At 33.0% G+C, this 27,940-nt stretch overlaps 1 protein-coding gene across 1 annotated transcript in view; it reads right to left on the bottom strand.

The window, feature by feature from the left end:
* Window positions 1–7,247: 7,247 nt before the first annotated feature.
* ODR4 (odr-4 GPCR localization factor homolog) overlaps window positions 7,248–27,940 on the bottom strand; it is a 34,710-nt gene continuing 14,017 nt past the window's right edge. The window contains exons 6-15 of the mRNA XM_058539861.1: window positions 27,191–27,227; window positions 26,283–26,423; window positions 25,388–25,483; window positions 24,483–24,551; window positions 22,346–22,474; window positions 21,560–21,649; window position 20,621; window positions 16,848–17,033; window positions 9,137–9,247; window positions 7,248–7,885 (exon numbers count right to left, since the gene is read on the bottom strand). Coding sequence (XP_058395844.1) covers window positions 7,818–7,885; window positions 9,137–9,247; window positions 16,848–17,033; window position 20,621; window positions 21,560–21,649; window positions 22,346–22,474; window positions 24,483–24,551; window positions 25,388–25,483; window positions 26,283–26,423; window positions 27,191–27,227 — 928 coding nt within the window. The 3' untranslated portion in view covers window positions 7,248–7,817. The remainder of the gene's footprint in view (window positions 7,886–9,136; window positions 9,248–16,847; window positions 17,034–20,620; window positions 20,622–21,559; window positions 21,650–22,345; window positions 22,475–24,482; window positions 24,552–25,387; window positions 25,484–26,282; window positions 26,424–27,190; window positions 27,228–27,940) is intronic.

The following is a 27,940-nucleotide window of genomic DNA, read 5'->3' on the forward strand; positions in this document are numbered from 1 at the left end:
AGTCTAGCTTCATTTGACGGTAAGTATGTAAAATATTTACAAAACATTTTTACAAAGATAAAAAAAGAAAGAATAATCTATTTCTGATTCTTGAGACAGATAATAGTTACTTACCCAAATGTCTACTTTTCCTAAATATGTGTCCTTGGGTATAATACATAATAATTAATGCGTGCTTCAATTGTATCCATCAAATTTGGATCCATTCAATAAATCTTTGCCCCGCTTAAGACACGAGTGTTGTAAAAATCCAATGAGATAAGATATGTGAAAACACTTTAGAAATGGCAAAAGCAGAGACAAACAACTGTCATTTCTAACTCTACTTTTATCTCGTCCTTACCAATAAATCAAAACCTATTAAAATATTAATTTACCTTTTAATAGGTTATGAACTGTATGACAACTCATTGACTACCTTTAGTGAATATCATTAACTTACTTGATATTATTAACTTACTTGATATCACTAACATACATGATAGTCCCAATATAATTATTAGGTTAAAGTCAGAAATCAAGAACAATTTACTAGATATTTATTGTATTTTGCCTAATTTATATTTAGACAAATCCTTTAGGTAAAAGTCAACAAACATAATAAGCATTGTAATAGAGCTTGGTTATTCCCAACTATTTTGGTAATATAGTAACGAACCTATTGACCTTTGAGCATGTAGGAGTAGGTAAAACGAAAAGACATTCTGTATATCCACAGAAATGTCACAACAGAAAGAAGGGAGACAGAGGTGCTATGGTAAAAGACAGATTGTGGTAAGGCTAATATGTGGATTATGTTTTGTGAGTAATAATAGTAATCTCCCTAGGGAACTTCTTTAATTGTCTCTCCTTTCTCTTGTATTTTTGATCATTTTAAAAATTTGATATATACTAAAGAATATATGTGTAGTAAGTCTCCAGTGAGAAATGCCATCAATTCTTTCCCTCCCTATATGCATGTGCTACTCCCCCATTGAGAGATGGGCTTTTTTTTCCCTCTCATGGTAACTAGGCTGGCCCTGTTTGCTTTGACCAGTAGAATAGCGAAGAATGACATTCTGCAACTTCTGATACCAGGCCTTAAGAGATTAATAATTTCCATTTCCTTCCTCTTTGAACACTGACTCCCGAGGCTCTTCCTTTTGAAATTCAACCACCATGCCATGAGAAGCCTCAGCCCTATGGAGAGGTCATGTGGATGAGAAAGAGATCAACTGCCAACCATGTGGATGAGCTATCTTGGATGTCACAGCCCTTAGACAATTGAAGCCCTGGCCAACCTCATGTGGGCAGAAGAACCTTTCAACTGAGCCAGCTGAGTCCAGTATACCCACAGAATCATGAGAGCTAATAAAATGGTTAATGCCAATGACTTTCGAGGTTGTTTGTTATGAAGCAAGAGATAACCAAAATAGAAACTGGTACCTAGAAATATGGTGCCACTGGACCAAAAACAAAATATGTAGCCTTAACTTTGGAACTGAGCAGAAGATGGAGGCTTTAGGGCCTTCAGGAAACAGTGGTGGCTAGAAGAACAATAAGGAAACTGTTATTGAAAGGCAACCCTTGTTATGAAAGGCAACACTTGCACCTGCAGTAATGTGAAAGCTAGAACTAATAAACTTGTGGGAAATTACTAAAGGGAAGAAGTAACCTAAGAAACTAGTGGATCTGGGCAAGATTTCCAGGCAAAATACTGAAAATGCCAACTGAATTCTTCTGGCTGGCTATGATCAAATATGGGATGAGAGAGATGAACTAAATAAGAAACTGTTCAGTTTGGGAGCAAAATTTATAGAAAATATAAAAGGGCCTAGAACACCTTCTCCAGCCAGCAAGAGGTTTTCAAGGAAGACATGACTTCTGGGCAAAGATCAAATCCAGGGAATTGCTAGTAAAACATACCATCAGGGAAAGTTAGGATCAAGGGTGCAGCTGTAATAACCTTTAAGATGTCAGAAATATTTAAGCCAGTGCCTCATAGATCTCTTAGCTAGATGAAAAGATTTCTAAGAATCTTATGAGCATGGACTGTAGTCAACTTAGCTATAAAATGTTATCTAAGAATCTTAAGGGTTTTGTCCTTCAGCACTCTGACTCTCAGCTTAGAGAGAGAGGCCTGTCTTGAATGGATTTGTGGGTGTGCCTTTAATCTAATGGAGTGGATTATAATTTGATTAACAAGAAATACATGACATTTTTAAAGGAATTATATCAATTTAGTCTAAAAGGGAGAGACAGTTGAAAATAAAAAGGCTTCTGGGCCTTCAACCTTCAAAAATCAGGAAGCAGGTTGAGAAAGCTACTCAGCTTCAAACATAGGCCATTTCTCATGGAAAAGGATGACTCAGAGTCAAGTCAAAATCTCATAGGAAAGAGCCCAGAGCTGAGAACCACTCTCAGGAAGAATTAGGTCCTGTAAGGTGTTTTGGGAGGTGGTGAATGCATTTTCCATATGTCCACAACATAAATTGCTATGGCCAGAGGATACATTATGGTAACTAATCTCCAAAGATGGCTGCCATCAAGCCCTTTCCTTCTTGTATATGCATGCCCAGAGAGAGGTAAAGATTCTTTTTTCCCTTCCCCTTTAATCTACGCTGGTCCTGTAGATTACTTTGACCAATACAATGTAGTGGGAATGATGTTCTGAGACTTCCAAGCCAGGGCCTCAAGAGGACTCACAGCTTATACTTTTCTCTTCTCGGAATGCTCACACTTGGGATGCTATTTTTTGGAGCCCAGCCATCATGACAGGAAGAAGCCCACGATGGAAGAACCCCAAGCCACACGGAGAGGACACGTAGAAGAGAACTGAGGTGTGATAGGTGAGTTCCCAGCTGACAGCCAGCATCAACTACTAACCATGTGAATGAGTTATCTTGGATGTTTCAAGCCCAATCAAGCTCTTAGAACATTGTAGCTCCAGCCAACATCACATGGAGCAGAACCATCCAACTGCCCTTGACAACTCAGAATTGTGGGGAAAATCAAATAGTTGTTTTTTTCAAGCCAATTAAGTTTGGGGGTGTTTTTTTGGTAATAGATAACCAAAATAATTATTATGTTAATGCCATTAAGTAAGCAAAATGAACATCAAGAAACCCATTTTGGGGGCCAGCCCAGTGGCATAGCAGTCAAGTTCCCACGCTCTGCTTCAGCGGCCCGTGGTTTGCAGGTTCGGATCCCGGGCGCGGACGGATGCACTGCTTGTCAAGCCATGCTGTGGCGGCGGCCTGTATAAAGTAAAGGAAGATGGGCACGGATGTTAGCCCAGCGCCAATCTTCCTCAGCAAAAAGAGGATTGTCATCGGATGTTAGCTCAGGGATAATCTTCCTCACAAAAAAGCAAAAACAAAAACAAAACCAAGAAACTCATTTCAACTCAAGAACTAAAATATCATCAATATTGTTTCATCTATTCATTTGTTCCTTCTCTTCCTGTCCTGCCATCACTCCCACTCTGAAATGGTAACCACAATCCTGAATTTTTGCTATATCCCTCCTTCACATTAAAAAAAAGTTTTATCACAAACATATGTACTCCTATATAATATAGTTGAGAATTGCTTGTTTTTAAGCTTCATAAAAACTGTATCATACTGCATGTAGGCCTCTGAGACTTGCTTTATTTAATTATCACTTTCACAGGTCATTCCCCTGCGAAATAAAATTACAAAACCCAGAATTTATTTTTTATTATCTTGTCAATGGACATTTGGGTGGTTACAAACAGGTTGCCTTCAACATTCTCACACGTGTACTCTTGTGCATAAATGCAAGAATTTCTCTAAGGTATATATGTAGAAGTAGAAATGGTTAGGTATCAGAGTATGTGAATGATTAACTTGACAAGATAATGCCAAATTGCTTTCCAAACAGTGTATCAGTTTACAACCCCACCTGTAGATGTCGTCTTGACGCATATCTTCTTCGTTGGTATGGTCATATTTCTTAATTTTTCAATCTTTTGGATGTAAAATGGTATTCATTGTGGTCTTAATTAGTTGATCCTTTATGAGATTAAACATCTTTTCAAGCGTTCAGTCACTTCCTCTTAAAATACCTGGTTTCTGTCTTTTGCTCATTTTTCTACAGGACAATGATAAATAGAAGTGGTGATAATAGGCATTCTTGTTGTGTTCCTGATTTTTAATGTATTCAACTTAGTCATAATACATTATCCTTTTTTATATAATGTTGAGTCCAGTTTATTAATAGTGCTTTTGACTTTCACATTTGTGTTAATAAATGCTATTAGTCTGCAATTTTCTTTTCTCCTACTGAATGTGTCTGATTCTAGTACTAATAAAAGTTACACTGCCCTCATAAAATGAGCTGGAGAGTCTATTGTTTGGAAGAGTTTGTATAAAATGTTGAAATAGTATGGTCCTTGAAAGAGGGATAAAACATCTGTAAATGTGGGCTAGATGTTCTTTTTGTCAAAGAATTTTAAATCATACTCTGCAATACTATTGAATAAGTCTAGCTTTTTATTTCTTCTGGAGCCAGTTTAAGGAAATTGCATTTTCCCAGACTTTTATCTGTTTTGCCTAAGTTCTCAAATATATTAAGATGCTCCTGGTAGTCTCTTATCATTTTCATCTCTGCTCTATCTATGGGTTAGGACCCCCTTTTCAATCTTTATGTTGTTTACTTGTGCTGTTTTCTTCCTGTTCAATTATGCCAATTATATTGTTTTGTCATGAAAGCAACTTACAAGACATTGTAATTCTGTCTTTTCCTAATTCATTGATTTCTTTTTGCTTCTACATTGTGCTTATTCTGTTGTCACCTAATGTAAGTTACACACTTAGCCTTTTTCCTTAAGTATTTAAAGCCATTTCCTTCAAAGTGCTGCTTCTGCTGCATCACCCAATTTTTCCAAATGTAGTACTTCTAACTAGATTCTAAGTATTTATATTTTCTTCTTTCATCTATGAAGGTTTTTTGAACTTGTAAATATATGATTTTAAAAAACTCAACCTTTATTACTGACTTATTTATGATTATCTAATACTAATTTTTTAAAATTTATTGTGAGTTACAGGGTCAATTTTTGCTAATATACAATGCTTAAGAAGAATATTCTCTAATTGTTGATTATTCTAAATATGTCCATTGAATCAATATTGTTAATTGCATTATTCAAAGCTGTGTTTTCCCTCATTCTTTGGCCTGTTTATCAATAATTGAGTGCTACTGAAATCTTCCACTGTGTTCAATTTGTTGGTTTAATCTTATAGTTTATATATTTTGAAGCCATTTTATAAAGTACATGCAAATTTAAAATTGTTATATACTCCTAGTGAATTGATCCTTTTACCATTATTTAGTGGCCTTCTCCATCTTTCATAATACTATCATAAAGTCTAATTTTGATTTAATATCACTAAAGCTATACAGGCTGTCTTTTGCTGTTTGCCTAATGGGTTTTTTTTTCATCTTTTAAAAAATCCAGCCTATAACTGGATTTTAAAAAATCTAATCAATCTGTTGTTTAACTGGGTTTAGTCTATTCATATTTGTTTTAATTATCATTTGACTTATGACTATTATCTTACTAATTCTGTCGCTCCCCAACCCCCATCCCACAATTTCTCCCCTTTTCTGTATTGAGTTATTGTCTTCCTATTCCATATTTTAAACTTCTTTTCCCTTGGAATGATTCATCCCAAATCGATTATTTTTGTAGTCATACTTGAAATTTTACTATACATATTTAACATAATTTAAAAGTTAAACAGTATCTTAACCCATTTTCTGAATAAAAGCACCACAGAACACTTTAATTCTAATCACTGTCTTCCCATCGTATAAGCTACTGTCCAGTTTTTCAATTACATCTTATTTTAAAAGTCCACATTAATGTTACATAAAATGTTTATTGTTTTACAGTTGTTTACAATTTTATTTCTTATAAACACTTCTTTCATTATGACTGTTTTATATAAATAACACTTTTGATTTACATATGTTTATCCTTTTATTTGCTCACTAGTTCTTTGATTTCAGATCATCCTTTTGGAAGCATTTTCCTTCTTGAAGACCATCCTTTTGCAGTTTCTTTAATGAAGGTCTGTTGACAGTAAAATCTGTTTTTCATCTGAACATGCCTTTATTTCAGTTTTGCTTGGTACAAACTCTAAGTTGATAATTAGTTCTTCTCATAATTTTGGAGGCATTATTCCACCATCTTTTGAGTACGTTGCTTCTTTTGATAAGCCTACTAAGTATTTGATTGTCTTGCCTTCATTGATGATCTTTTTCTCCTTTTGTTTTTAAAATCTTGTGTTTGGTATCTTACAGTTACACTATATTGAGTTTAAGCATGGATTTTATCTGTATATGCTTGGGATATATCGCACTTCCTGAATTTATCAATTCATGTTTTTCCAACAAATGTGGAAAATTCTGTTATCTCTTCAAATATTGCCACTCCTCCATCCTCTCTATTCTCTCCTCCTAGTACTTCTAGTCTTTACAATTCTTCCCTCCATATCTCCTAACTGCTCTTTTAACATTTATATTTTCTAACTCTTCATTTCTCCTTGCTGCACACTGGGTAATTTCTTTAGATCTAGCTTCCAGTTTATTTATTCTCTTCAGCTGAGTCTCATATGATACTCGCATGTGAGGTTTTTTTTTTTTTCATTTCAAGTAACTTATTTCTTATTTCTAGCAGTTCCGTTTATTTATTTTTCAGATCTGCCTCTGGTTCCATCCTTCATGTATGTTGGTAATGAGACCTTAGAGAACTGAATTCAAAATTTGTATTTCTATAGGTTCTTTTTCATGCTAGCTAGTTTCAACTTGCTCCTGGTGATCTCTAGTCATGAAATAATATTGCTTTATCTTAACCTACAGGAATCTTGGGACTATATCTTGCATCTTCCAGGAGCTATAGTGAACTAAAACTGAGGGCCACCTGAACTGTCCTGGCTAGGGTAGCATCTCAGATTCAGATTTATCTCATTCCTGATCCACAGCAAATTACATTTGGCAGCACTACAATAGTATTGGCCATTCAGGCAACCACTGTCCACCTATAAGCTTAATACAGTATTTCCAATTCCCAACTCAAAATGTATTCATTTTTGTGGGAGAGGAAAAAATAGAAGTTCTTGGAGATTTCCTCTACTTTCTTTGAGCCTATTAATGCATTCAAAAGTAGATTTTATTCAGGATCTACTTGTTTTCCAGTACCTAGTCTAACATAATGTTGGAAGCAAGTCATATTTAATATACTAAAACAGTTATACTAACTTGAGAAAGCACATGATTTATGGCAATTCTTACTGATTTAAACCTCTCTGGAAAGATTTGTTACCCCTCAATCAGAACTCGATCAGTATTTTGGAACTGAGCATACATTATAAAGGTCCTAGAGTATGAACTTACCCAACAGGTTGTTGCCCCACTTTGTAGAAATTTCTCCTGTTGTTCTATTACTAAGATATTCAGTCAACCCTGACTATTCAAATTTTGAATGTCCTGACCAATATGTGATCCAGATCAAAAGGACTAAAATCTATGAAAATAAACCATCATTTTGAACATTTTAAAAAATAGATAATAATGATTTGTTAATGCAACTTCCATCTAGATGCATAACTTTATTTTTGGAAGCCTGAGCCATCTATAACATAAGCACAAGGCAGTTGGTGATTTCATTTTAGTCAGAAACACACCTAATAGGCATTATGGAAGCAAATCTGGCTGCTATTGCCTTAAATGCAGATGGATTGTTTCATCTTTATTATTTATAATTGTTGGTCAGTGTTCTCTGGATGACAGGAAGCTCTCTGTGTCTCACCCTAATCACTGAAGTAATGAAAGGAGACACCCGCAGCAAGGACTGCCACTGCAAATGCTGCAACCACACCTACAAGTGAAACAAACACAAAACAAATGGAAATGGAATGAGCAAAAGAAAGGCCTCACTGATCCTAGGCTGCGAAATGTAGGTAACTGATGACCTAAACAACAACACACAGACACGAACACATATACCTACACACACACATATATGTACTAGAAGCCAGCACGGTCTTAGAGGAAAATAGAGCAAAAGGTTGAAAAGTAGATTGTAAAGGCTGGACTGGTAAGCATGTACTTCATCACCTTAGCAAAACCCGAAAAAAAAGTGTCTCTCTTACACACGTGTGCACTCACACACATCTAAGAGAAAAACTAACACACACTTTAAAAGGCTTCTATAAATATTTATAGTGACATTCCAGCTGTCTCATGCCACTTAGCTTAAACCAAAAAGACAGCTCCAACGGGCAGTGGTTCTCAGTCAATTACAATAAGAAGTCATTTGCACAGCTATTGAAAACTACAGAAAGTCAGATTCTATCATTATAAAATCTAAGAATTAGTAAGCCTAGGTTGGTAACTTTTATTTTTATTTATTTTTTCCTGATTATTATAAGTTAAAACGAAACAAAACAAAACAAAACAGACCAGAGTAGTCCAGACGCGCGCACACACATACACACACGCTTAGGTAAAAGAATTTAGGTAATTAACTTAAGTTTATCTAATGAGTAAGGGACAAGAAAAATAACTAACGCTTCTGGCTACTAACTCTCAGTCAAAAGTTTAATGCTTATAAAGCATTTCTCAAATTGGCATTCCACTAAACAAGAAGTCTACATGTTCTTTGATCAATAAGTCTGAAAAACGTTCAAGTAACTGCCACAGTTCTTGGAGCCTTTAAAATACTAAAGTGAATTATAAATTTCCAGATTTGAATTTGACTTTTTCCACAAAACACATTTCAAAATCTTCTGCAATATCAGTCCTGGGAACACCAGTTTGGAAAACACTGGCCCTACTATACTAATTGATTCCCGGAACTCAACGTGTTTTTCTTCTAAAAACACCAAAAAAAATTAATAGGAAGTGTCATCTTTGAGCACACTTGGGAAAATTATTTATAAATCTCTCTTGAGAAAATTATTTATAAATCTCTCTATCTCTAGGGCCTAGCACTTTCCATAATATTCAATAAATACTGGCTTAATTTAGCACTTTCAGAAAGCAAAATGCAATGAAAATAATTTTAAAGTAACAAGAAAACTCAAATCTAAAATACCATCTTTTCAATGTTATAAAAAAAATAAGATACCTATGTTGTGCTGAATTTTCAATAACACTGTAGTTTTAATTGGTTGTTTTGGTTGTTCATTATCTGTGCTGTCCAATGAAGCTTCAGTATTCATAAATGAACTCAAACAAGCTGCAAAAGGATAATAATAATAAATCCTAAATAAAATGAGAATAATTACCATTTTAAAATGAGTTTTAACGAAGAACATTACAAAGAATATATACAATGAGCTCCATTTTCCTTCAACTTGACTTTTTTATAACATAATGAATTTGCTCATTATCAAATGTAGGCAAATTAAATTTGGTGGAACATATGTCAAACTGACATAATTTAAAAAATACTTTATGTAGTTTTATAACTGACCAAAACCAGAGAGCCACACAGCCAGTTCTGAATGAATCCCACAAACTATAATTTGTTTACTATATGGTAGTAGAGATAAACTGACACCAAAAATCAAACCAGATAGGAGCATGGTAACCTTCACTCTTAATTTGGATTAATTTTACATCATACTTATTGGTGGTTTTGAAAATTAGTAATTTCAAATAATTAGATATTAATAATAAAAGCAGGGATCAGCAAACCGCAGCCCATGGGCCAGAACTTATGTGCCCCACAAAGCCTAAAATATTTACTATTTAGCCCTATACAGAAAAAGTTTGCTGACTCTTGATCTAACCTGAAATTTGAAATATATAAGCAAAATAAAATCATAAATTTGACCTTAAAACAACTCACTGTTAAGCAAGGCAAGTATATTACCTCATTTTACAAATGAAAAATAAGATCTGGGAAATTAAGTGGATATTTGAGGGTCATGGGCAGCAGACTGAGGATTCAAACACAAGTTCTCTTTCTACTTCACTATGCTGGCAAACATTTACGTAGGTTAGCCTAGTTGAATTTATACAACACTGATTAAAAGTATTTGAACTGAAAACATCTTTAGAGATCACACAGACCAGTGGCTTTCTTTTTTTTCCCTAGCGCTAAAGAATCTGACAGAAAATCCCAGTATGTAAAATAGATGCAAGTAGAATTAACTCAGGTTGAAGCAAGGATGGAGGGCTCCTCAAGCCAAACTCCCTTCCTCCCCTCAGAGGTGGAAGAAAGCACTAGTGGAGTGCTGTTCTCTAGAACTCTAGGGAACTATGCTTGAAAGCAACTACTTCATGTTGATCCCTTTATTTACAAAGAAGAGAAGAGAACCACAGAGTGAGAGACAGTAAATACTACTGTTTAAATTCAAAGTAAAATAACCTATTGTTTGGATTTAAAACGTCCTTACAGACATCTTTGTATCCCAACATACTAGCACAGGCTCATAAGGATGACACATCAACTTATTGAAATACATATCTGTGATACCAAAATGAATGAAAGAAAAAGAAAAAAATGGTCTACTTCTCAGTTTCCCATGAAAAAAAGTTTACTGTCATTTTCAGAAATAATCCTTAGTAACAAACTTATTAGAATCAAGGGTACCATCATTCTTTTTTTTCCTCTTCGAGCATATGACTAAAGTACTTTAAAAACAAACAGGACCTGGCACAGTGGCATATAGGTTAAGTTCTTGTGCTCCGCTTCGGCAGCCTGGGGTTTGCGGGTTCGGATCCTGGGCGAGGACCTACACACCACTCATCAAGCCATGCTGTGGCAGCGTCCCATATACAAAGCAGAGGAAGATGGGCACAGATGTTAGCTCAGGGACCACCCTTCTCAAGCGAAAAGAGGAAGATTGGCAACAGATATTAGCTCAGGGCCAATCTTCCTCACACACACAAAAAAAACCCATAAACCCTCTTCTCTTTTTTTCTACTCCCATATCAAATAAGTCACAAAGACCAACAAATTCTTATTATGATATAATACTTTAATTCTAGACTACATTAGCCCAGCAGCTTCAAATTTCCCCTAACTTCATCTATAGGTCTAAAAGTTGAATAGAGAGTACAATTTTATTCATGTTAAAACACACACACACAGGGCCGGCCCCGTGGTTTAGCGGTTAAGCGCGCGCACTCCACTACTGGCGGCCCGGGTTCGGATCCCGGGCGCGCACCGACGTACCGCTTCTCTGGCCATGCTGAGGCCGCGTCCCACATGCAGCAACTGGAGGGATGTGCAACTATGACGTACAACTATCTACTGGGGCTTTGGGGAAAAAAACGAGGAGGACTGGCAATAGATGTTAGCTCAGAGCCGGTCTTCCTCAGCAAAAAGAGGAGGATTGGCATGGACGTTAGCTCAGGGCTGATCTTCCTCACAAACAAACACACACACACACACACATTTTGGCTTTTCCATTAGTAAATATCACTGCTAAAAAGCTTTTGCTTTGGGCCACTAAAATCCTTACATTAGATAACAAATAAACAAAAACAATGGATGAATTATATCTATTTGGTACAGGAGTTTTTTTTCACTTGGATATATAAAGAGCACAAAAATGGTTTTATTTGTCATGATATGTTACTTATATATTTAATATTGAATTGTTATATGTGAAGATCAGGCTCTAGTAGGTCCTCTGCACAAATAACTTACTTCCATAAGCAAAGTCATTTCATTGCTCTACTTCCATTTTTAAATGTCATACAAAATTATGTTGATTTGATACAAATTTGAGATAATTTCACCGAAGTAGAGCATTTTTTAAGGATGAATAAGGCCTTGTCATAACAATTTATTTGTGTTTGTTTTTGGTGGGAGCCTGTACGATTTTAATTCAAATCTTAGTTACTATGTCATTTCACCAATACTGAAAATTAAATGTTACCTGAAATTTAAATGCAAATAACACGAGTCAATAGGAAATTAGATCTTAACCATTTCTTAAAACCAGGTAATTTTAACTTTAGAAAAATCCCAAATTAATCATGTAAGAAAGCAACTTTCTTCTTTTTTGTGTGTGTGTGAGGAAGATTAGCCCTGAGCTAACATCTGTTGCCAATCTTCCTCTTTTTGCTGAGGAAGATGGGCCCTGGGCTAACAACTGTGTCCATCTTCCTCTACGTTTTTATATGGAATGCCGTCACAGCATGGCGTGATGAGCGGTGCGTAGGTCTGCGCCCAGGATCCGAACCTGTGAACCCAGGCTGCTGAAGCAGAGCACGTGAACTTAACCACTACACCACCGGGCCGGCCCCAGGAAAGCAACCTTCTTGAGCAACTGTCCACAAAAGAGAAAACAAGAGCCACGATAAATGCATACTGAGTTGCAGATGTGTTCAGATTTCATTTTAAGCTGCTGATAGTTAGGCAGGACTATTTGGAGGCTTACAATGAAATGTTAGGACTTGAACTCCTTAGTTGTCTTCTTCCCCATCCCTGAATCCTAAAGTAATGAGGTTTCATGACAGTCAGTGACTTAGCCATAAAAATACATCAGTATTACTTCTTTACCCTTTATAATTAAATTATCACTGTTTAACCAAACAAGAAAAATTAATATCAGCTCTGATATCAAGACAGAATTGGCAAAGATTAGCTTCACCAGATTTTAAAGGTGTGTCTCCAAATTTTTAGCTGATACTGTGGATAAAGTACACCTGAATTATTAAGTCAATATCTACTAGGAGATGACTAATGCATCTAAGAAATTTTAAAGCCATAGTTATCCCTCACCTTAAGTGAGTCATTTTGACAAACAAATTGTTCTTCATCCTTTAAGTCATTTAAAAGTATGTTATTTTAAGATACTTGGCAAAGTATGCATTTTAAACATAGCAACTACTTGGCAACTATATTATAGAACAGAAATAATTAAATAATAATCAAACAAATAATAACATCAAATACTTAGAAAATAAAGCTTATAACAAGTTTAACATTCCTAAATGTATAGTAATTGATTTCAATTTTTGAATTTGAATATTTGAACTCTAGTTTCTATGGTTTATTTTATAAGGAAACCCTAACTTCAAATACTTAGGAAAATCTATGCACACTATAAAACATTCTTTCCGTACTTTAATATCAATGTTTTCCATTATAATTCAGAAGGTTCATTATTTAAAAGTCTTATAATGCTAGTTAATATCACCCTACATTTACATACCTCTTTCTGTTTAGAAAGTATTTTCCCTAACATTTGTACTAAATTCTCAAACCAACTCCAAGAGAATCTGGGGTTCAGAGTAGATCTGTTTAAGGTTATACAGCTGTAACCTGGACTCAGCTAAAATACTATCTTGGTAAAATTATGCATCTAATATTTTTGAGTAAATTAATGAATGAATGAATGAGTAAATGAGTGAATGAGTAAGCAAATATAATTCTAAACCAATAGAATGTTTATGTAAAAGCACTTAATTTTTATACTAAAATGTTTGTTTTTACTCTATCCCATAATTTGGGAATGTGTTATTTCACAATTAAAAATACACTAATTACTAAATCATTCCTTGTAATTCAACAACTACTTGATGAAGCAAAGCTAATATAATTCTAGACAAGTCATATTCTTGGCCACGATGATACATATGATGCCAGTGTTCAATTCCTAAAAAGCCTAGGGTTACTTTTACTGTATTCATCTTTCAAAATGAACTCAAATGTCACCTGCTCTGAGAAGCTTTCTCTGAATCCCTTACAAGCATATTGCCTGTGCTAAATGTTCTGATAATTCTCTGCTCATTCCTCTATTATAGAACTAATCACTTTATTTTGGAATAAACCATTTCTCTGTATTTCCCACCATACTGAGAGTCAGGGCTTACATATCTGATCTCTAGAACCCTAATGCCTAATACATAACAGGCAATCAACAAATAGTTGATCACGCAGTTGAGATTTACGTAAGTTTCAAAAACAGGGTAGAGTCTTTTTTAAGACTCATACCCACCATACTGAATTAGTATCTTCAGTACATTACATAATATTAGAAAAATATATAATACTATCTGGAAACCATGAGTTTGACACAGCATACGTCTAACTATACACACCTAAACTTTCCAAATTGCTGCTTTGTTTCCTTTCTTCTTGTAATATTAAACTCTTCCTACTCAGTTAATGCTCTCTATACTAGACTGTCAGCATAAAAAAAAGAAATATAGATAGAAAATAATTTTAAAATACAGTGCAAAACATATAACTAAGTATCAATATTAAAAGCTTATGAAAATTGAAACTCAGAAAAAAGACAAATGCATTAATATTTATGTATCATCAAAGATTAAAAAATTATTTTAAAATACTTCATAGTTACTAGTTCATGCTAATATTTAACATGGTACAATGCTAAAGATAAAGCTTACTGAAGGAAAGCTAAGAAACAGGATTACACTATATTTACTACACATATAAATGATAAAACCACTCATTAGGGAATAGCATTTAAATCTGATAATAGCAGATAAGAAATATATTATCTTGAGGCTAAAAATAAGTCTTTTAATTATTTTCAAGAATATTTCAAAGAATTCAAAGAATCCTTCAAAACTACGGGTCTTTTAACATATTTGGGATTGTCCATTGTATATTATAGAGCATCAACTTACACAAGTGTGTGCTTTCACTTAAAGTGAAACATAAAAGTACTAATAATGAAGAATGAAAAAATGAATTTAGAATTTACTAAAATACTAATTCCAAAATTTTGTTACTGTAGATTATAAGTTATTGCTAACTCACGGTCAAAAAATCTTCTTCTAATTGAATTATTAACCACATCACTGGAGGCTCTAAAATTCTAATCATTAATCTTGATGAAGTTCTCAGTTACTCTTAGGATCTTACTACATGCTCTACATAATTAATAACGCATACACATTCTATCTTCCAAATCAGATTATAGGCTTCTTGAGGAAAGGAATCTGGTCATTGATTTGTATCTATCACATTGCCTTAAACAGAGCAAATGCTTAATAAATATTGATAAACAGAAATACTAAATGCTGTAAACTAGAATTAATATTTCTGGGGCAACAATTAGTGCTACATATTGTCATATATTTTAAATGTTCTATACTCCTTAAAATGTTCTGAACTATTGATTCATAGAGCTACAACTATTATATCGTTTTAAAATGAGATCTGGAAACTATAATAAAGAGAACAGTTAAAGGTGCGTGGGAATATTTGGCTTTGAAATATCCAGAACACGACAGTTGCACTCAAACATAAGGCATGGCCTCAAGAAAGAAGTAGTATTCATGTTTTATTGCTCCATATTACTGAACAAAGTATAGGTTACAGGAAGGCAGATTGGTATTCATAACAAGGAAGAACAGAGTCTGAATACTAATCGGTTAAGGATATAGATTTCAGTATTATAAGAAAAAGGATTAACTAGGTCAACTTGACCACACATAAAATTCATTCAGGTTATCAACAATAGAATGGGTCAAAAACTATTGTTAGGCACTTGTGACAGAAGTGAACAAAACAAACAAAAATTCCTGCCCTCAGATTCTAAGTTTGGTTTGCAAAGATAGTGTAGTCACTAATCTGGGAAAACACATTTCAGAAAGTAGCAAACACTTTTACCAGTCTACTTTCAAAATCTCTACCAGTTAGGGGATATGCTACAGCTCTACCTTTTAAAATATTAGTTTTCAAAGGACTGAAACACAGCTGCTGCTTTAACATCAGGTACTGAGCAAATTAGAGTGTTTTTTTTTTCCTTTAAAACAAACTTCCTGTTCCACCTCATGATTAATACTAACTTGGAATTGTTGAAAAAACACACCTGGTGGTCCCCACCTGACGTGAGGCTTCACTGACAGATTTGAAATTCACCAACCAAATACTTATTTGACTCACCATAGTAACGGGCACTCTGAATCAAATACTCTTGTGAGGGGTAGGAATTAGTTAAGCAACAGAGGGATAACTAAGAAATTAGAATTAGAAAAAGGACTTAAAAATTGGCATATTCAAATTTCATAAACATCCATATTCAAAAGTAATCTAAAGACTTTCTACTATATCAGAAATTTCAAGATTAATAAATCGCTATGTACTCAATATTTATTGATATTTGCAAATAACTACGTTTATCTTGTGTTTTTAAATGTTTCAGGAAGACCATCATACACTTACACGTTTAATATAGACATGTTTTTATATCCTGCTCTTATTAGAAACAAAAACAAAAACAAAGCAAAGCAAAGCAAAGCAAAAAACAAAACAAAAAACCAGCCTTCCAAAATGTAAGGTCAAATGTGAAAGTGATGGCTAGGAGAAAAATATATTACACAATTAGATAGTATGGTAAATCGATGCTCTAGAAAAATAATTTTTACCTAATTTTTGGAATTGCCCATTTCAGCTTAGTATCACAATAATATGAAGGGGAGAGGAAAATAAAGGTAAATAGTATGGAGAAGACGTTTAATAAAGTGTTTAAAAAACTTTGTGACACGATGCTTAACCAAATAATTAATTAAGATAATGAGTTTTAAGAAAACTTTCCTTATAATAAAAGAAATATCTTAAAGCTATATATTTTCACCTACTTAAGGCTGAACTTGTTTTAAGATCTACTTGTGAGGTTTGGAAAAACCTAAAGTATCTTAAATTTTGGTACAATTTTCCAGGAAAATACTGATTGCATGTTTATAGATTTAGAAATCAAAAAGACACATTTTTAAATGCCTTAAAGTGTCAAACAGAACTAGCTTTAAGGAAATCTAAAAACATGATATTTAAACTAGACGTCTCATAGGTAATCTTAGCAGTAGTCTAATCAGGTTCTTAAATAACATCATATAATTACCTGTGTTTATTTCCTCTGCAATTTCCAAATCTTCTATTTGAATCATATGATCTAACATCTCTATAAAATGGTCTCTGATTTCTTCAGCTGACTCATCACCAAATTTGTAATCACATAACATTACAGTGGATCCCGGAATGGGGACAAAAACTCGGTGAGGGAGGATGTGGAACTCTTTTTCAGAATCTAAAAGGAGAAGGAACCAATATTTAGATAGGTCTGTCACTGGTATCACTGATACATATTTTATAACTATATGAAAGCATATACTAATAGAAATAAAACCTAAAAAGTCTTTTCATTTTCTAGTTGATCTGGCACAAAATTGCTCTTACTGAATTCTGCTTTACCTCAATACCTCTGGCCTCTGCAAGGGACCTAAATGCTATTCCTATGAAACATAAACTTATCACTGCCTTCAATGCGAGGATGTTGTTGCTTATACATTCTCGTATTATCCACTGTCCTATGAAGGAATACCTAGGAGAGAATTTTGTCCCCGGTCTCAGAAACAGTTGTTTTTCTTGTTTGTTTTGACTTTACAAGTACTGAATTTTATAAACAATTTTTCCCTTCTTCATGCAAGTTTGGAGTCAAATTAATGGCCCACCTACATCAAGTGCATAGGACATGATAGCACAAATATTTGTACTAATCTCACCACTGACTTCATCTTACTAGATGTAGCCCCTATACCAGCATGCATAGGACATCAAGATAGACGCTTTGTGTATTAATCTTACCAACTCCATCTTGCTTTCTTTTACATTTCCTCTTTGCCTTGTTCTTATTACTAATATTTATTTTATCCTGTTAACTTGTAACGCTTTTTGTAAATCGACTTAAGTCATTTTTAGCAAAAATAATCTAGATCTAAATAAATAAGGAATAACTATGTTTCATTCTTCTCTGAATACTCATAAAGTAAAATATACTATTTCCCCCAATTTCTAACATAGTCACTGGTCCACATAAACACCTATTATTGTTTGGTTCAACACCATGATTTTAATGCTCTATCAACAAAGAGATTTTGTGTGAAGAACGACCTCTTTCAGTAATGGATATGATTTGAAAAGTTATCAATGTACAGATCAAGCAGACAACTAGGGCTCACTTTATAATAACCTACATTTCCTTGTCAAGAAACTAATCATAGCTTTAAATAACTACGAACAGAAGATGATGAAGAATGCCTTAAGTGTCACAGGAAATGCCATGACTTAAATTACGTGTTCCTGCCAGATTCTGCTTATTATCTTGTTTTCATATGAGAACTGTAAGAATAATTTTACTCTTTGACCAGACTGCCTCCTAGCTGTAAAATTATATTACTGCAATTTGTACTGTAGCATGTCAATTTGTCTACATATTGAAATTAGGAGTATATTATTTTATTTTGGGCCACAGTTTCCTGGAACAGATTAAGTTCAAAACTTTCAAAGATAGCTATGTGTATGTGTAACTGGCATGCAAAATTTTAAACTATTTCAAACTGCATTAATTTTAGGTTTGCCAAGAAAAGAGAGCAAATATGCTTGCTATAAAATCCAATGTTAAAGAATTGGTTGCAATGAATTTAAATTACCAATTAAAAAAAGAAAAAGTACTTGTAATTTTCAAATTAAAAAGCTAAATTAGCCATTTATTATCTAAATAAGACCAAGTTTTCTAGTTGGTTTGAGGTTAAAAATGGGAAGGGGGATCATTTTGAAAAAGCACATCTCAAAAAGTATTCTAAAGAAGAATCCTTTAGGAATATTCCCACAGCAGAGTATCTAGTTCAACATTATTTGAATAAGTTCAAAACCAAGAAAAAAATTTAAATTTAAGCCAATGTGATAAGAATTGGTTTTCTGCTGGTTAAGAATAGAATCCCAACTCATACCAGATTATTATAGAAAATTTTATAGACAAGTGATGTCTGAGCTGACTCTTAAAGGATAAGTAGACATTTGCATGAAGGGATGAGAAGTGCCATCCAGAGAGTGGAACCATGACCACAGGCAAAGAGGATTACAAATGTTCTGAGAAGATAAGTGATATGGATGGATGTTGGTATAGGGACGGAAGAAGGTAAGAGATTTTACAATTGGTGACCTCAATTTTCACAATGAGCAGGTCATCTACTGAGAGTAAGTTGGGCAGGATTAAATGAAGACTGATAGAGAATAATGAAGGAGGTCTACTTCTTAAGGGGAATCAGAGAAGGGGAAGACCACAATAAGTAAAAGGAATGATTGGAGTTCTTATATTTTTTTTACTGTCATTGAAATATTAAGTTCTTTCATCTGGATAGCCAGAATTCAAACACTATGTTTACCTCAAAGATTAGGAATGTAAAGTTAATATGCTCTTTGCAGACTCCTTATGCATGGAAAAATTTTCTAGTTCAGGTTAATTTCATGGCATACACTCTACATTTTACCATATTATAAATCTATAATATTTTACAAGTATATAAGAAAGATAAGCTAAGTAAAATAAGGACTAAATCTAAGATTAACAATTTGGTGTATATATATATATTCAACCTCAAAATTTACATTTGTTTGTATTAATATATTTGCAATTTATTCTTTTATCTTGGTATCTTCAGATCAATTAACATGTTGCTAGAATAATCATCCTGTTACTAAAGTTTAAAAAATATATATTTATACTTGGTTTCTTTTGAAATATAATGCTACACTTCCCAAAAATTAAAGTTAAGAAGTTTTAAAGACAACTATCATTAAGTAATTCTCTTCTTTCCTCACCTCCAACATAACAGCAACTACCACTTACTGAGGACTTGGCTTACCAACTCATATTACAGGCTTTAAAAAACATCATTTTATTTAATCTCACAGCCTCAAAAAGTAGCTACTATAATCCCCATTTTCCATATAGGACAATGGATGCTTAGATAGGCTGAATCATTTACTTGAAGTCACTCCACTAGTGGCAGAATAGACACAGAACCCAAGAACTTCAGTCTTTCCTCTTTCCACCAAACTACACTGCCTATTCTCTTCACAGAGAGGTCAAAGCCCATTCATTTACTAGCAAAAACTTTTTTTTCATTTTTAAAAAATTTAGGATTAGATAATAACATTAACTCCTAACATATCAAATTTAATAAATAAATATCACAACCGCTATTAGAAGTAATTAATTTTACTGATGTGGACATCAGCAAAAAATTCAAAATACTAACTTAACATAAAATAATACCAGGACGGTCAGATAATATCATTTTTAGGAAGCATTTTTCAATGGAATAGAGTATTTAAGTAATGTGTGTGATAAGACAGATCTTTGACATTAAATGGTGGATACACCCTATGTCCCTGAAAATCCTAAAATTCACAGTTCAGTTGTAATACATACTGCTGCTCAGAAAGTGAAGTAATGTTTAACACCATGAGAGTTATCACATACACAAAGTCAAGCAGCAAAAGCAAAGCCACACTGAGATGAGGCTGCTAGGCTGACTGGGTGGCTAAGTGACCAGGTTCCACATACTTCCAAAACCAAAAATCTCAATCCAATTGCTGCATATGAGATTCAAATTCATGTCTCAGCAAAACTGTACATTATTAGTGGATGGAACTGCAGGGTTATTTGTGAATCAAGGGAAAGACAATGTTAAATCTGGCAATTCCAGGAATCTATCATACTAGGAATAAAAAAGATTATAATTAGTCCACTAAAACCTAATATACTGGCTATCAGTAATACTAAAAGACATATAGAGGAGCTTTTTTTTCCCTATAAACTTAAAAATATACCCTTAACAAGCTAATATATGTTTCAATTATATACATATTCAACTGTGATTGCAAGTCCACTCAGATCTGAATCGTATGGAAGGTGGAGATATGTGTGGCTTCAAAAAGCATACTCAATATTATAATTTCTTTAAGAGTAAAAAAATTATTTTTAATACAAATTACTGAAATGGTATAAATTGTTTATGTTTCTCAAAAGATGGAATAATTATAAAAGGTTAACACATCATGACCCAGCCTTTTAAAAATCTAATAAAGTTTGTTAGAGTAATAGATGAGAAGTATACAAACTAGTACACAAAAAAAATTTCATAAGAGAGATCAATTGCATATACATCACAAATACCTATTAAAGAATCTATTATATAACACACAGCACTAATAAATAAATATTTTGATTATGAATAAATTCTTGGAAAAAACCTCATAGGTATTAATAAAAAATATTAGCTTTAAAATGTTAATACAGTTTATCCATTCTAACAGCTATTCATGCAGAATTTTTTTAAAAACTCCTCCCTAAAATTGTTAAATGTTGACAGATTTGCTATTACAGTTACACACTGCACAATGACATTTTAGTCAAAGACAGACTGCGTATAAGACAGTGGTCCCACAGATTAGTACCATATAGCCCAGGTGTGTAGTAGGCTATACCATCTAGGTATGATGTTCGCACCACAAAATCACCTAATGATCTATTTCTCAGAACATATCCTGGTCCTTAGGTGATGCATGACTGTATAAAGTATTCAAAAACTTTCTTTTGGGTGGCAACTGAAAAATTTTCATTCAATAATAAAAGTAAAGGTGACATACTGTTATAAAAGATGGATATAGGTAGTTATAAAAGATGACGAGATATGCATTATATCTTGACATCCTATTATTATATTAATTGAACATGCAAAAAAAAGTACTTAATTTTATACTCATAACTTTTTTTTCTGGAATTTCATTCATAAGCAGATCCTCAAATAGTATTTCACAACGGTCAGCAATGGTATTCAATATATCTCTCTTCACTGCCTATGGAAAAACAAAACAAATCACAGTAAGAAATATAATCCATTACTTTAGATTTGCATTATTTTATTGACCAAAAAAACCGACATAATTGGCTCCCTGTATAATCATGTCCACTAAAATAACTGGTACATCATTCCATTTTAATGTCCATTTATTTAACATGCTTATTAATACATTAATAGTTTAACAGCAAATGTGCCTAGACTTCATCTAAATAGCAAATTAAAACCAAATAAATGAATAAAATTTTTCATCTAAACAAATAATGCTAGTGTGCCAAATTAGGAAATGTGTAACTATGACAAAAGCATCAGTCATCATTTTTTAAATTTCTGAATTATATAGATTATAGAACACTACCTAATAATTCTTCCTAGGAATACTTTTCCTGTTATTTAAAAATTTCAATTTCCCTCAGAAGACATGTATCAAATGTACTAATATTTCACAGCTGTGGAACACTTAATAAACTTGTATAATCATCACTTTAAAAAAGACATAAAATAGATATTCTACATATGAAAATTTGGGGACCAATTAGATATATCTGGACTGTCCAACAGATTGGGCCTTTATCAGTTAAAATCAAATTAATAATTATGAAATGTGAGATTGAAAAAAGATAAAATTTTAAGATTTTTGAATCATTATGTTAACATGCTTCTGTTTTTCATATATCAGTTATTCTTTTTGTACCTGCACAGCATCTTTAACCTTGGGTTTATTGCTATGAACATAAGCTCTGCATTTCACAGCACCCTTTAGGTTTACAGAGCCGCTGCAGATCTGGACTGTGGCTGTAGATCTGTGGTCTGAATTCAGAAGCTGAAAGACAAAATCTGTGTAAGTTCTAATAGTCAAGAACTATTAACTATACGAAACATTTCAACATTATATAAGCCATTTTACGAAGCAAGAAGAAATTTTTAACAGAACCAAGTGCTTGAATATATTCTCCATAAATTTTTAAAAGGCCTTCATATTTCTCCTCGTAAGTTATATATTATTTTCTGAGTATTTTGAATGTACTCTGAAATTAAACACAATTACATCTCAATTTTTTCTTACTAACGTAACCATTTAAAGTACCAATATTCATTCACTAAAATATTCGCTCACCAATATATTCACTAAAAATATATCATTTGCAGATTACTCAGATAAGTACCATTAAGATGAAAAGATACATAAAGAAGACATGATCTAGTGGAAGATATAAGGTATACAGTATAAGATTTGCACAAAAATAACTGGAATACAATGCAGGATGTGATAAATATGGTAAAATTACAAGCAACGTATAGAAACTCATTTACTTAAACACTTTCAACTCGTAACTATCATCGACTAAAAGTATTGCTATATGCTCTACAGCAGGAAAAAAGCAAGTCAACTATGCCTGTCACCAGAAAATGATATTAGTGGTTGTAAGCAATCATTTTCATCTCAGCCTCTTTCTTTAGTCTAAGGAGTATTACTTCATACTTGGTTTTGAGATGTTTCACAGATCTCTTTAAACTTATCATTTAAAATAATAACATTGTAAGGCTAATGGCAGCGGTACTAGATGGAAAATAAAAGATGAGCTTAACATTGCAAAGAAAGAAACAAGACTTGATGGTGGTTGAATGGGAGGAAAGTGATATCAAGTACTTGTTGACTACTTATTATATATTGGTCATTTTAAAGTTTCCAGCTGGCTGACCAGTGGAATGATTGACAAAAATATATTACACTATATAACATTAAATATTATAACAATAAATTATGTCTTATGATATTATCCTCCACTCTTCTATGTTCCCACACTCTATACATCTCCTAACTACAATTTTATTACTAAAAGAATTTTAACTGAATTGTTTAATAAACCAAGAGGTCACATAAGTATAACTACTAAAAAGCATACAGATAGAGGAATAGCCTTAAAACAAAGGACACTACTAAAACCAAAAGGAAGGAGGAAAACAAAAGACTAAAAATACTTTTAAGGTATTGAGAAAGAAATTGAGAGCACATGTTGAGTGACATTAAGTCCAATAACAATTTACTAATGATCTATTGCTAAACACAGAGAAAGAAGAGAAGAAATTAAAACATCCTCATATGCCAAAATCTATTTTATTCAGTTAAAAAAATACACAAGTCCTGGTAGTATTTCCCTGTTCCAACGTTTCCAGTATAATACTGAAATGAAAAGTTTTCTACAAACATGGATGAATTTTATACCCTGTCTGTTCTCTATGATAATTTCAAGCAGGATTAAAATTAAAGGCATGCACCCTTTTAGGAATAATTAGTGGCTTTAACTTTTTATTCTTCAAGATATCCAAATTTCAATTTCTGAAGAGATGTATAATTTAAAACCACCATCTAAAAATATGAAACTTGCTAATACTTTGTGATTGTCAAATCAGAAGAGGTATAAACCTACTTCAAATTAAGTATATGACAACTCTTGCCACAGGTGTGTACACACCTTTTACTTTTAAGTTGTTAAGAATTACAACTTTGCTTATAAAACTTACAACCCAAAATATTACACATAAATATGCACACACGCGTAGTACGTATGTGTAAGCACACATATATTTTTAAATTGCTATCTACTTGATGTTAAAATTTTAATAGCCTTGATGCAAAAGACCCAAATAAGTTTCATTAAAATAATGTTTCTTGGGAACAACTCTCCTAGAACTGGATGTTTTTTACAGTCTCTTATATCTCTAAAATTCTTTGATTCTCTAATTATAAACATAAAGACAGAAACAATTTCATTACGGTTATTCTAAGAAATAATGTATTTAGCTAAGTAGTATTTTAAAATATTTACCAACTGTGTTAGCACTTTGACATCAAAGGAATGATTAGTCGCTTGAGCATTTCCTCTAGAAGATTTTTTCTGAAAAAACACAAAAGTTAAAAAACTAAATTGTTGAGATTGGAGTGGAACATAAAAGACAATTTAGGAACTATCCTACATACATCAAGTAACTTAGAGGAAAAAAAGTCTTATTATTTGTTTTATTTTATCTTTTTCTATAGATATGTTACTTCATGTATTCTATATCAATCAATGGGTACTCTTAAAAACCATTAATTCCCTACTTTTATTCCTCTAAAGCAAGGATTGTCAAACTATGGCCTATGGGTCAAATCCAGAGTACATCAGTCTTGTAAATAAAGTTTTACTGGAACACAAACAAGATCATTCATTTACCTACTATCTGTGGCTTCTTTCATGCTACAACAGCAGAGCTGAACAGCTGCAACAGAGACTAAAGGCCCACAAAGTCTAAAATATTTACTATTTGGTTCTTTCTATAAAGTTCACTGACCTTTGCTCTAAAGAGAGAGATCACTAAAGACTCTCTTCAGATCAAAGCTATTTTAGAAGCCCATATAGATGCTTCCTATGAAAAGGCCAAACTTAGTCTTTAAACAGCTACCAGGTCAGAACATGGGCCTACAGTTTTAAGTAGTTTACCATTTGGAAATCAGACAGAATTTAGATGACACTCTCTTCTTCAGGCTTCCAGATTCCAATTACTTCAGAAATAATCTCCCATCGTTTTCTGAGAAAAACATTTGCTTTTTACTTTAAAAGATCTTAGAAATAACAAGTAGATGAAAACTGTTTTCACGAAGGCAAGGACTGAAGAACTAAAGATAAGTCATATTTTATTTTTCCTTAAACACAAATAACTTCTTTAGTAAGATGATTTTGTCTTAATTCACCTGTCCTTCTAATAGGTCACAATCTTCATCTTTAACTTGTCCATTAATCAAATAAACACCATTTTCTATTTGCTTGGCCCAGCGTGCAAGTCCATTCTTAAAAGAAACACAACATGGATATCTTTTAGAAATAATGCCATCTCAATTAAACTCTCTAGAGTCTATTTTTTCCCATCTAATACACTGAAATATTAAAAATCCCTAAGTATCTGTAATGTGGTATTTAATTCAGTCTCATAAACAACAAAAAAAGTATATGTCCAATTTTTGGCACCTTATCCACATGTAATAATAGTTTTTCTAATCCTTATCCTAAACTAACATTCATATCACAGACTTAGGAGGCTTTATAACTACATGACCACAGTCAAATTAAATTGAATAATTTCCATTATCTTAAAAAAAGTCAGAAAAGAGAAAGAGCCTCAAATAAATATATACAGCAGTATTAAAGAGGAAAAAATAAGCAAGCTCCATTTGCCTCCTTCAATAGGAAAAAAGAAATGAGATATGAATAATAGAATGGTACAGAAATACAAAAAAAAGACTGAAAAAGGGAAAACAAAACTAAAGACCAAGAGAAAGTAAAAAGAGCAAACAGTATATCTTCTTACATAATTATATTTTACATAGCTATATTTTATAATGTATAGAACTACATGTTAATTAAAAAAGATTTAGGGAACATTTATTATGCTAAATACACTAGAATTATAACATTGTGTCACCTCTAAATTTCTAATCTGGCTGAGGTAATAAATTAGTCACCCATAACAATATCACTATAATTAGAATGCAATTTTTAAGGATTAAAAAATGAATGGCACAGATAACCAGAATAAAAGCAGATTATCTATTCAGTAATCACTAAAGAAAATTCATTTTACCCTGATACCTTTGTATTTTTCTCCAGAGTATAGCTGACAGAAGTAGCAGACAGCGGGATGTGAATATTAATATGAACTGTACACTCTAAAGAAAGCCATGAAGCTGATAGCCCATTTTGATACTTCCAATCTGCTGGTTTTGCTGAACTCTTTAGCAGTGGGGAAGGGGGGAAACATAAAATATGTGATTTAGGTAAATACACATATCAATAAAAACATCATAAAATGTACAACCTAATAACTCACACAAGCTGATATGCAACATATCTGGGCAAATTCTTTCATCAAAGGGCAAGAGGTTAGAACTAAATAAAAGTAAAGCATGCATTAAGTTCAGTATTCTTCAGTACATCCCAGGCAACCTTGCAACTCCCTTCCCCAGTGGCAGGCTTAAAAAAGGATCAGATAGTTCCCTGTTTAGAATTCTGACAAGTCCTCTGGTCCTCTAGTTTCCATCTGTAGCTTCAACATATTAATTCTGAAGCTTCTGATGTGGAGCAAATAATCACTGAGCGACTACTAGGTACCAGACATTTTCCTTTCTGTCCCATCTTTGCTAGCAGAATACTGCAAATTTACTTATTCATGTTGCTTTTAAACACCTTAGCAAAATGTTAGTCTAGATTCTGCTATAGGTAGCTTGCTTACTAGGCATTGTAGCTACCAAAAGCTCAGACACTTTTACTACCAGTCTTTCAAATATAACACTCAACACATAAACAAGGTAGGGGGAGTTGAACAATAAAAAAACATAAATTTTCCTTGCTTGTAATGAATTAATCATATTTAAAAAAATATTACAAACAGTTGTGGACAACAATAGGAAGTGATAGCACTGAAAATTATTAAAACAATTGAACTTTATTTTAAAAACAGTTTGCAACACAGAAAATCTTCAAAGAGTAATTTTTCTTACCTTTGGATCATGGATATCATAAGTTCGACAAAATATTCTTTACTAATTAAGGATAGAAATGACTAAAAAAACAAACAATTCTTGATAATCAAAAGAAAACAAACCATCAAAAAATAAAAATAAAGTCCATGCATCCAAGAGATTTTATAAAATCATACCACTTTATACACATAAAGATATATACATACATAAATGTGTATGCATGTATGTATTTGTACAAATATATATATATAACTGTTCTGCCTATAGTACTAGTGGTACTTTCAACTATTTCCTACTGCTTATAAATCCTGCTAATCAAAATGAATAGAATGGAAGCACTTGCAAAATTTTCCTCAAATATACACCCTCTATAACAGGAATGCCGTTTTGAATGGAGCCAAGCCTGAGACTGTTTATTGGATCAAAACGCGTGTACATGAAACTTTCTAGTCAAATATCAAAAGAGTTAAAAGCCCAGCTCCTGCAAGAATGATCACTTTTTGAATTTTATCTTTTGCAAGTCCTAATGTACTGGCCCCTTCCATTGCTTCACTCCCTTAACGACCTGCCTCCTAATTGGGAGGTACCGTGCCCTGGCAAGATGTAGAGGAAAGAAGCTACGGAGGCCCTATAACTGGCTTTTAGCGTCACTTGATCTTGGCCAAAAGCAAAAATTTTTTGGATGTCCTACACTGTCCAGCTCAGTGCATGTGTGCTTTGAATTGAACATCTTATCTACGGGAATTGGAGGTGAAAATTTAACATATA

The sequence above is a fragment of the Diceros bicornis genome, chromosome 4 (genome assembly GCF_020826845.1).
Source record: "Diceros bicornis minor isolate mBicDic1 chromosome 4, mDicBic1.mat.cur, whole genome shotgun sequence".
Classification (NCBI taxonomy): Eukaryota; Metazoa; Chordata; class Mammalia; order Perissodactyla; family Rhinocerotidae; genus Diceros; species Diceros bicornis.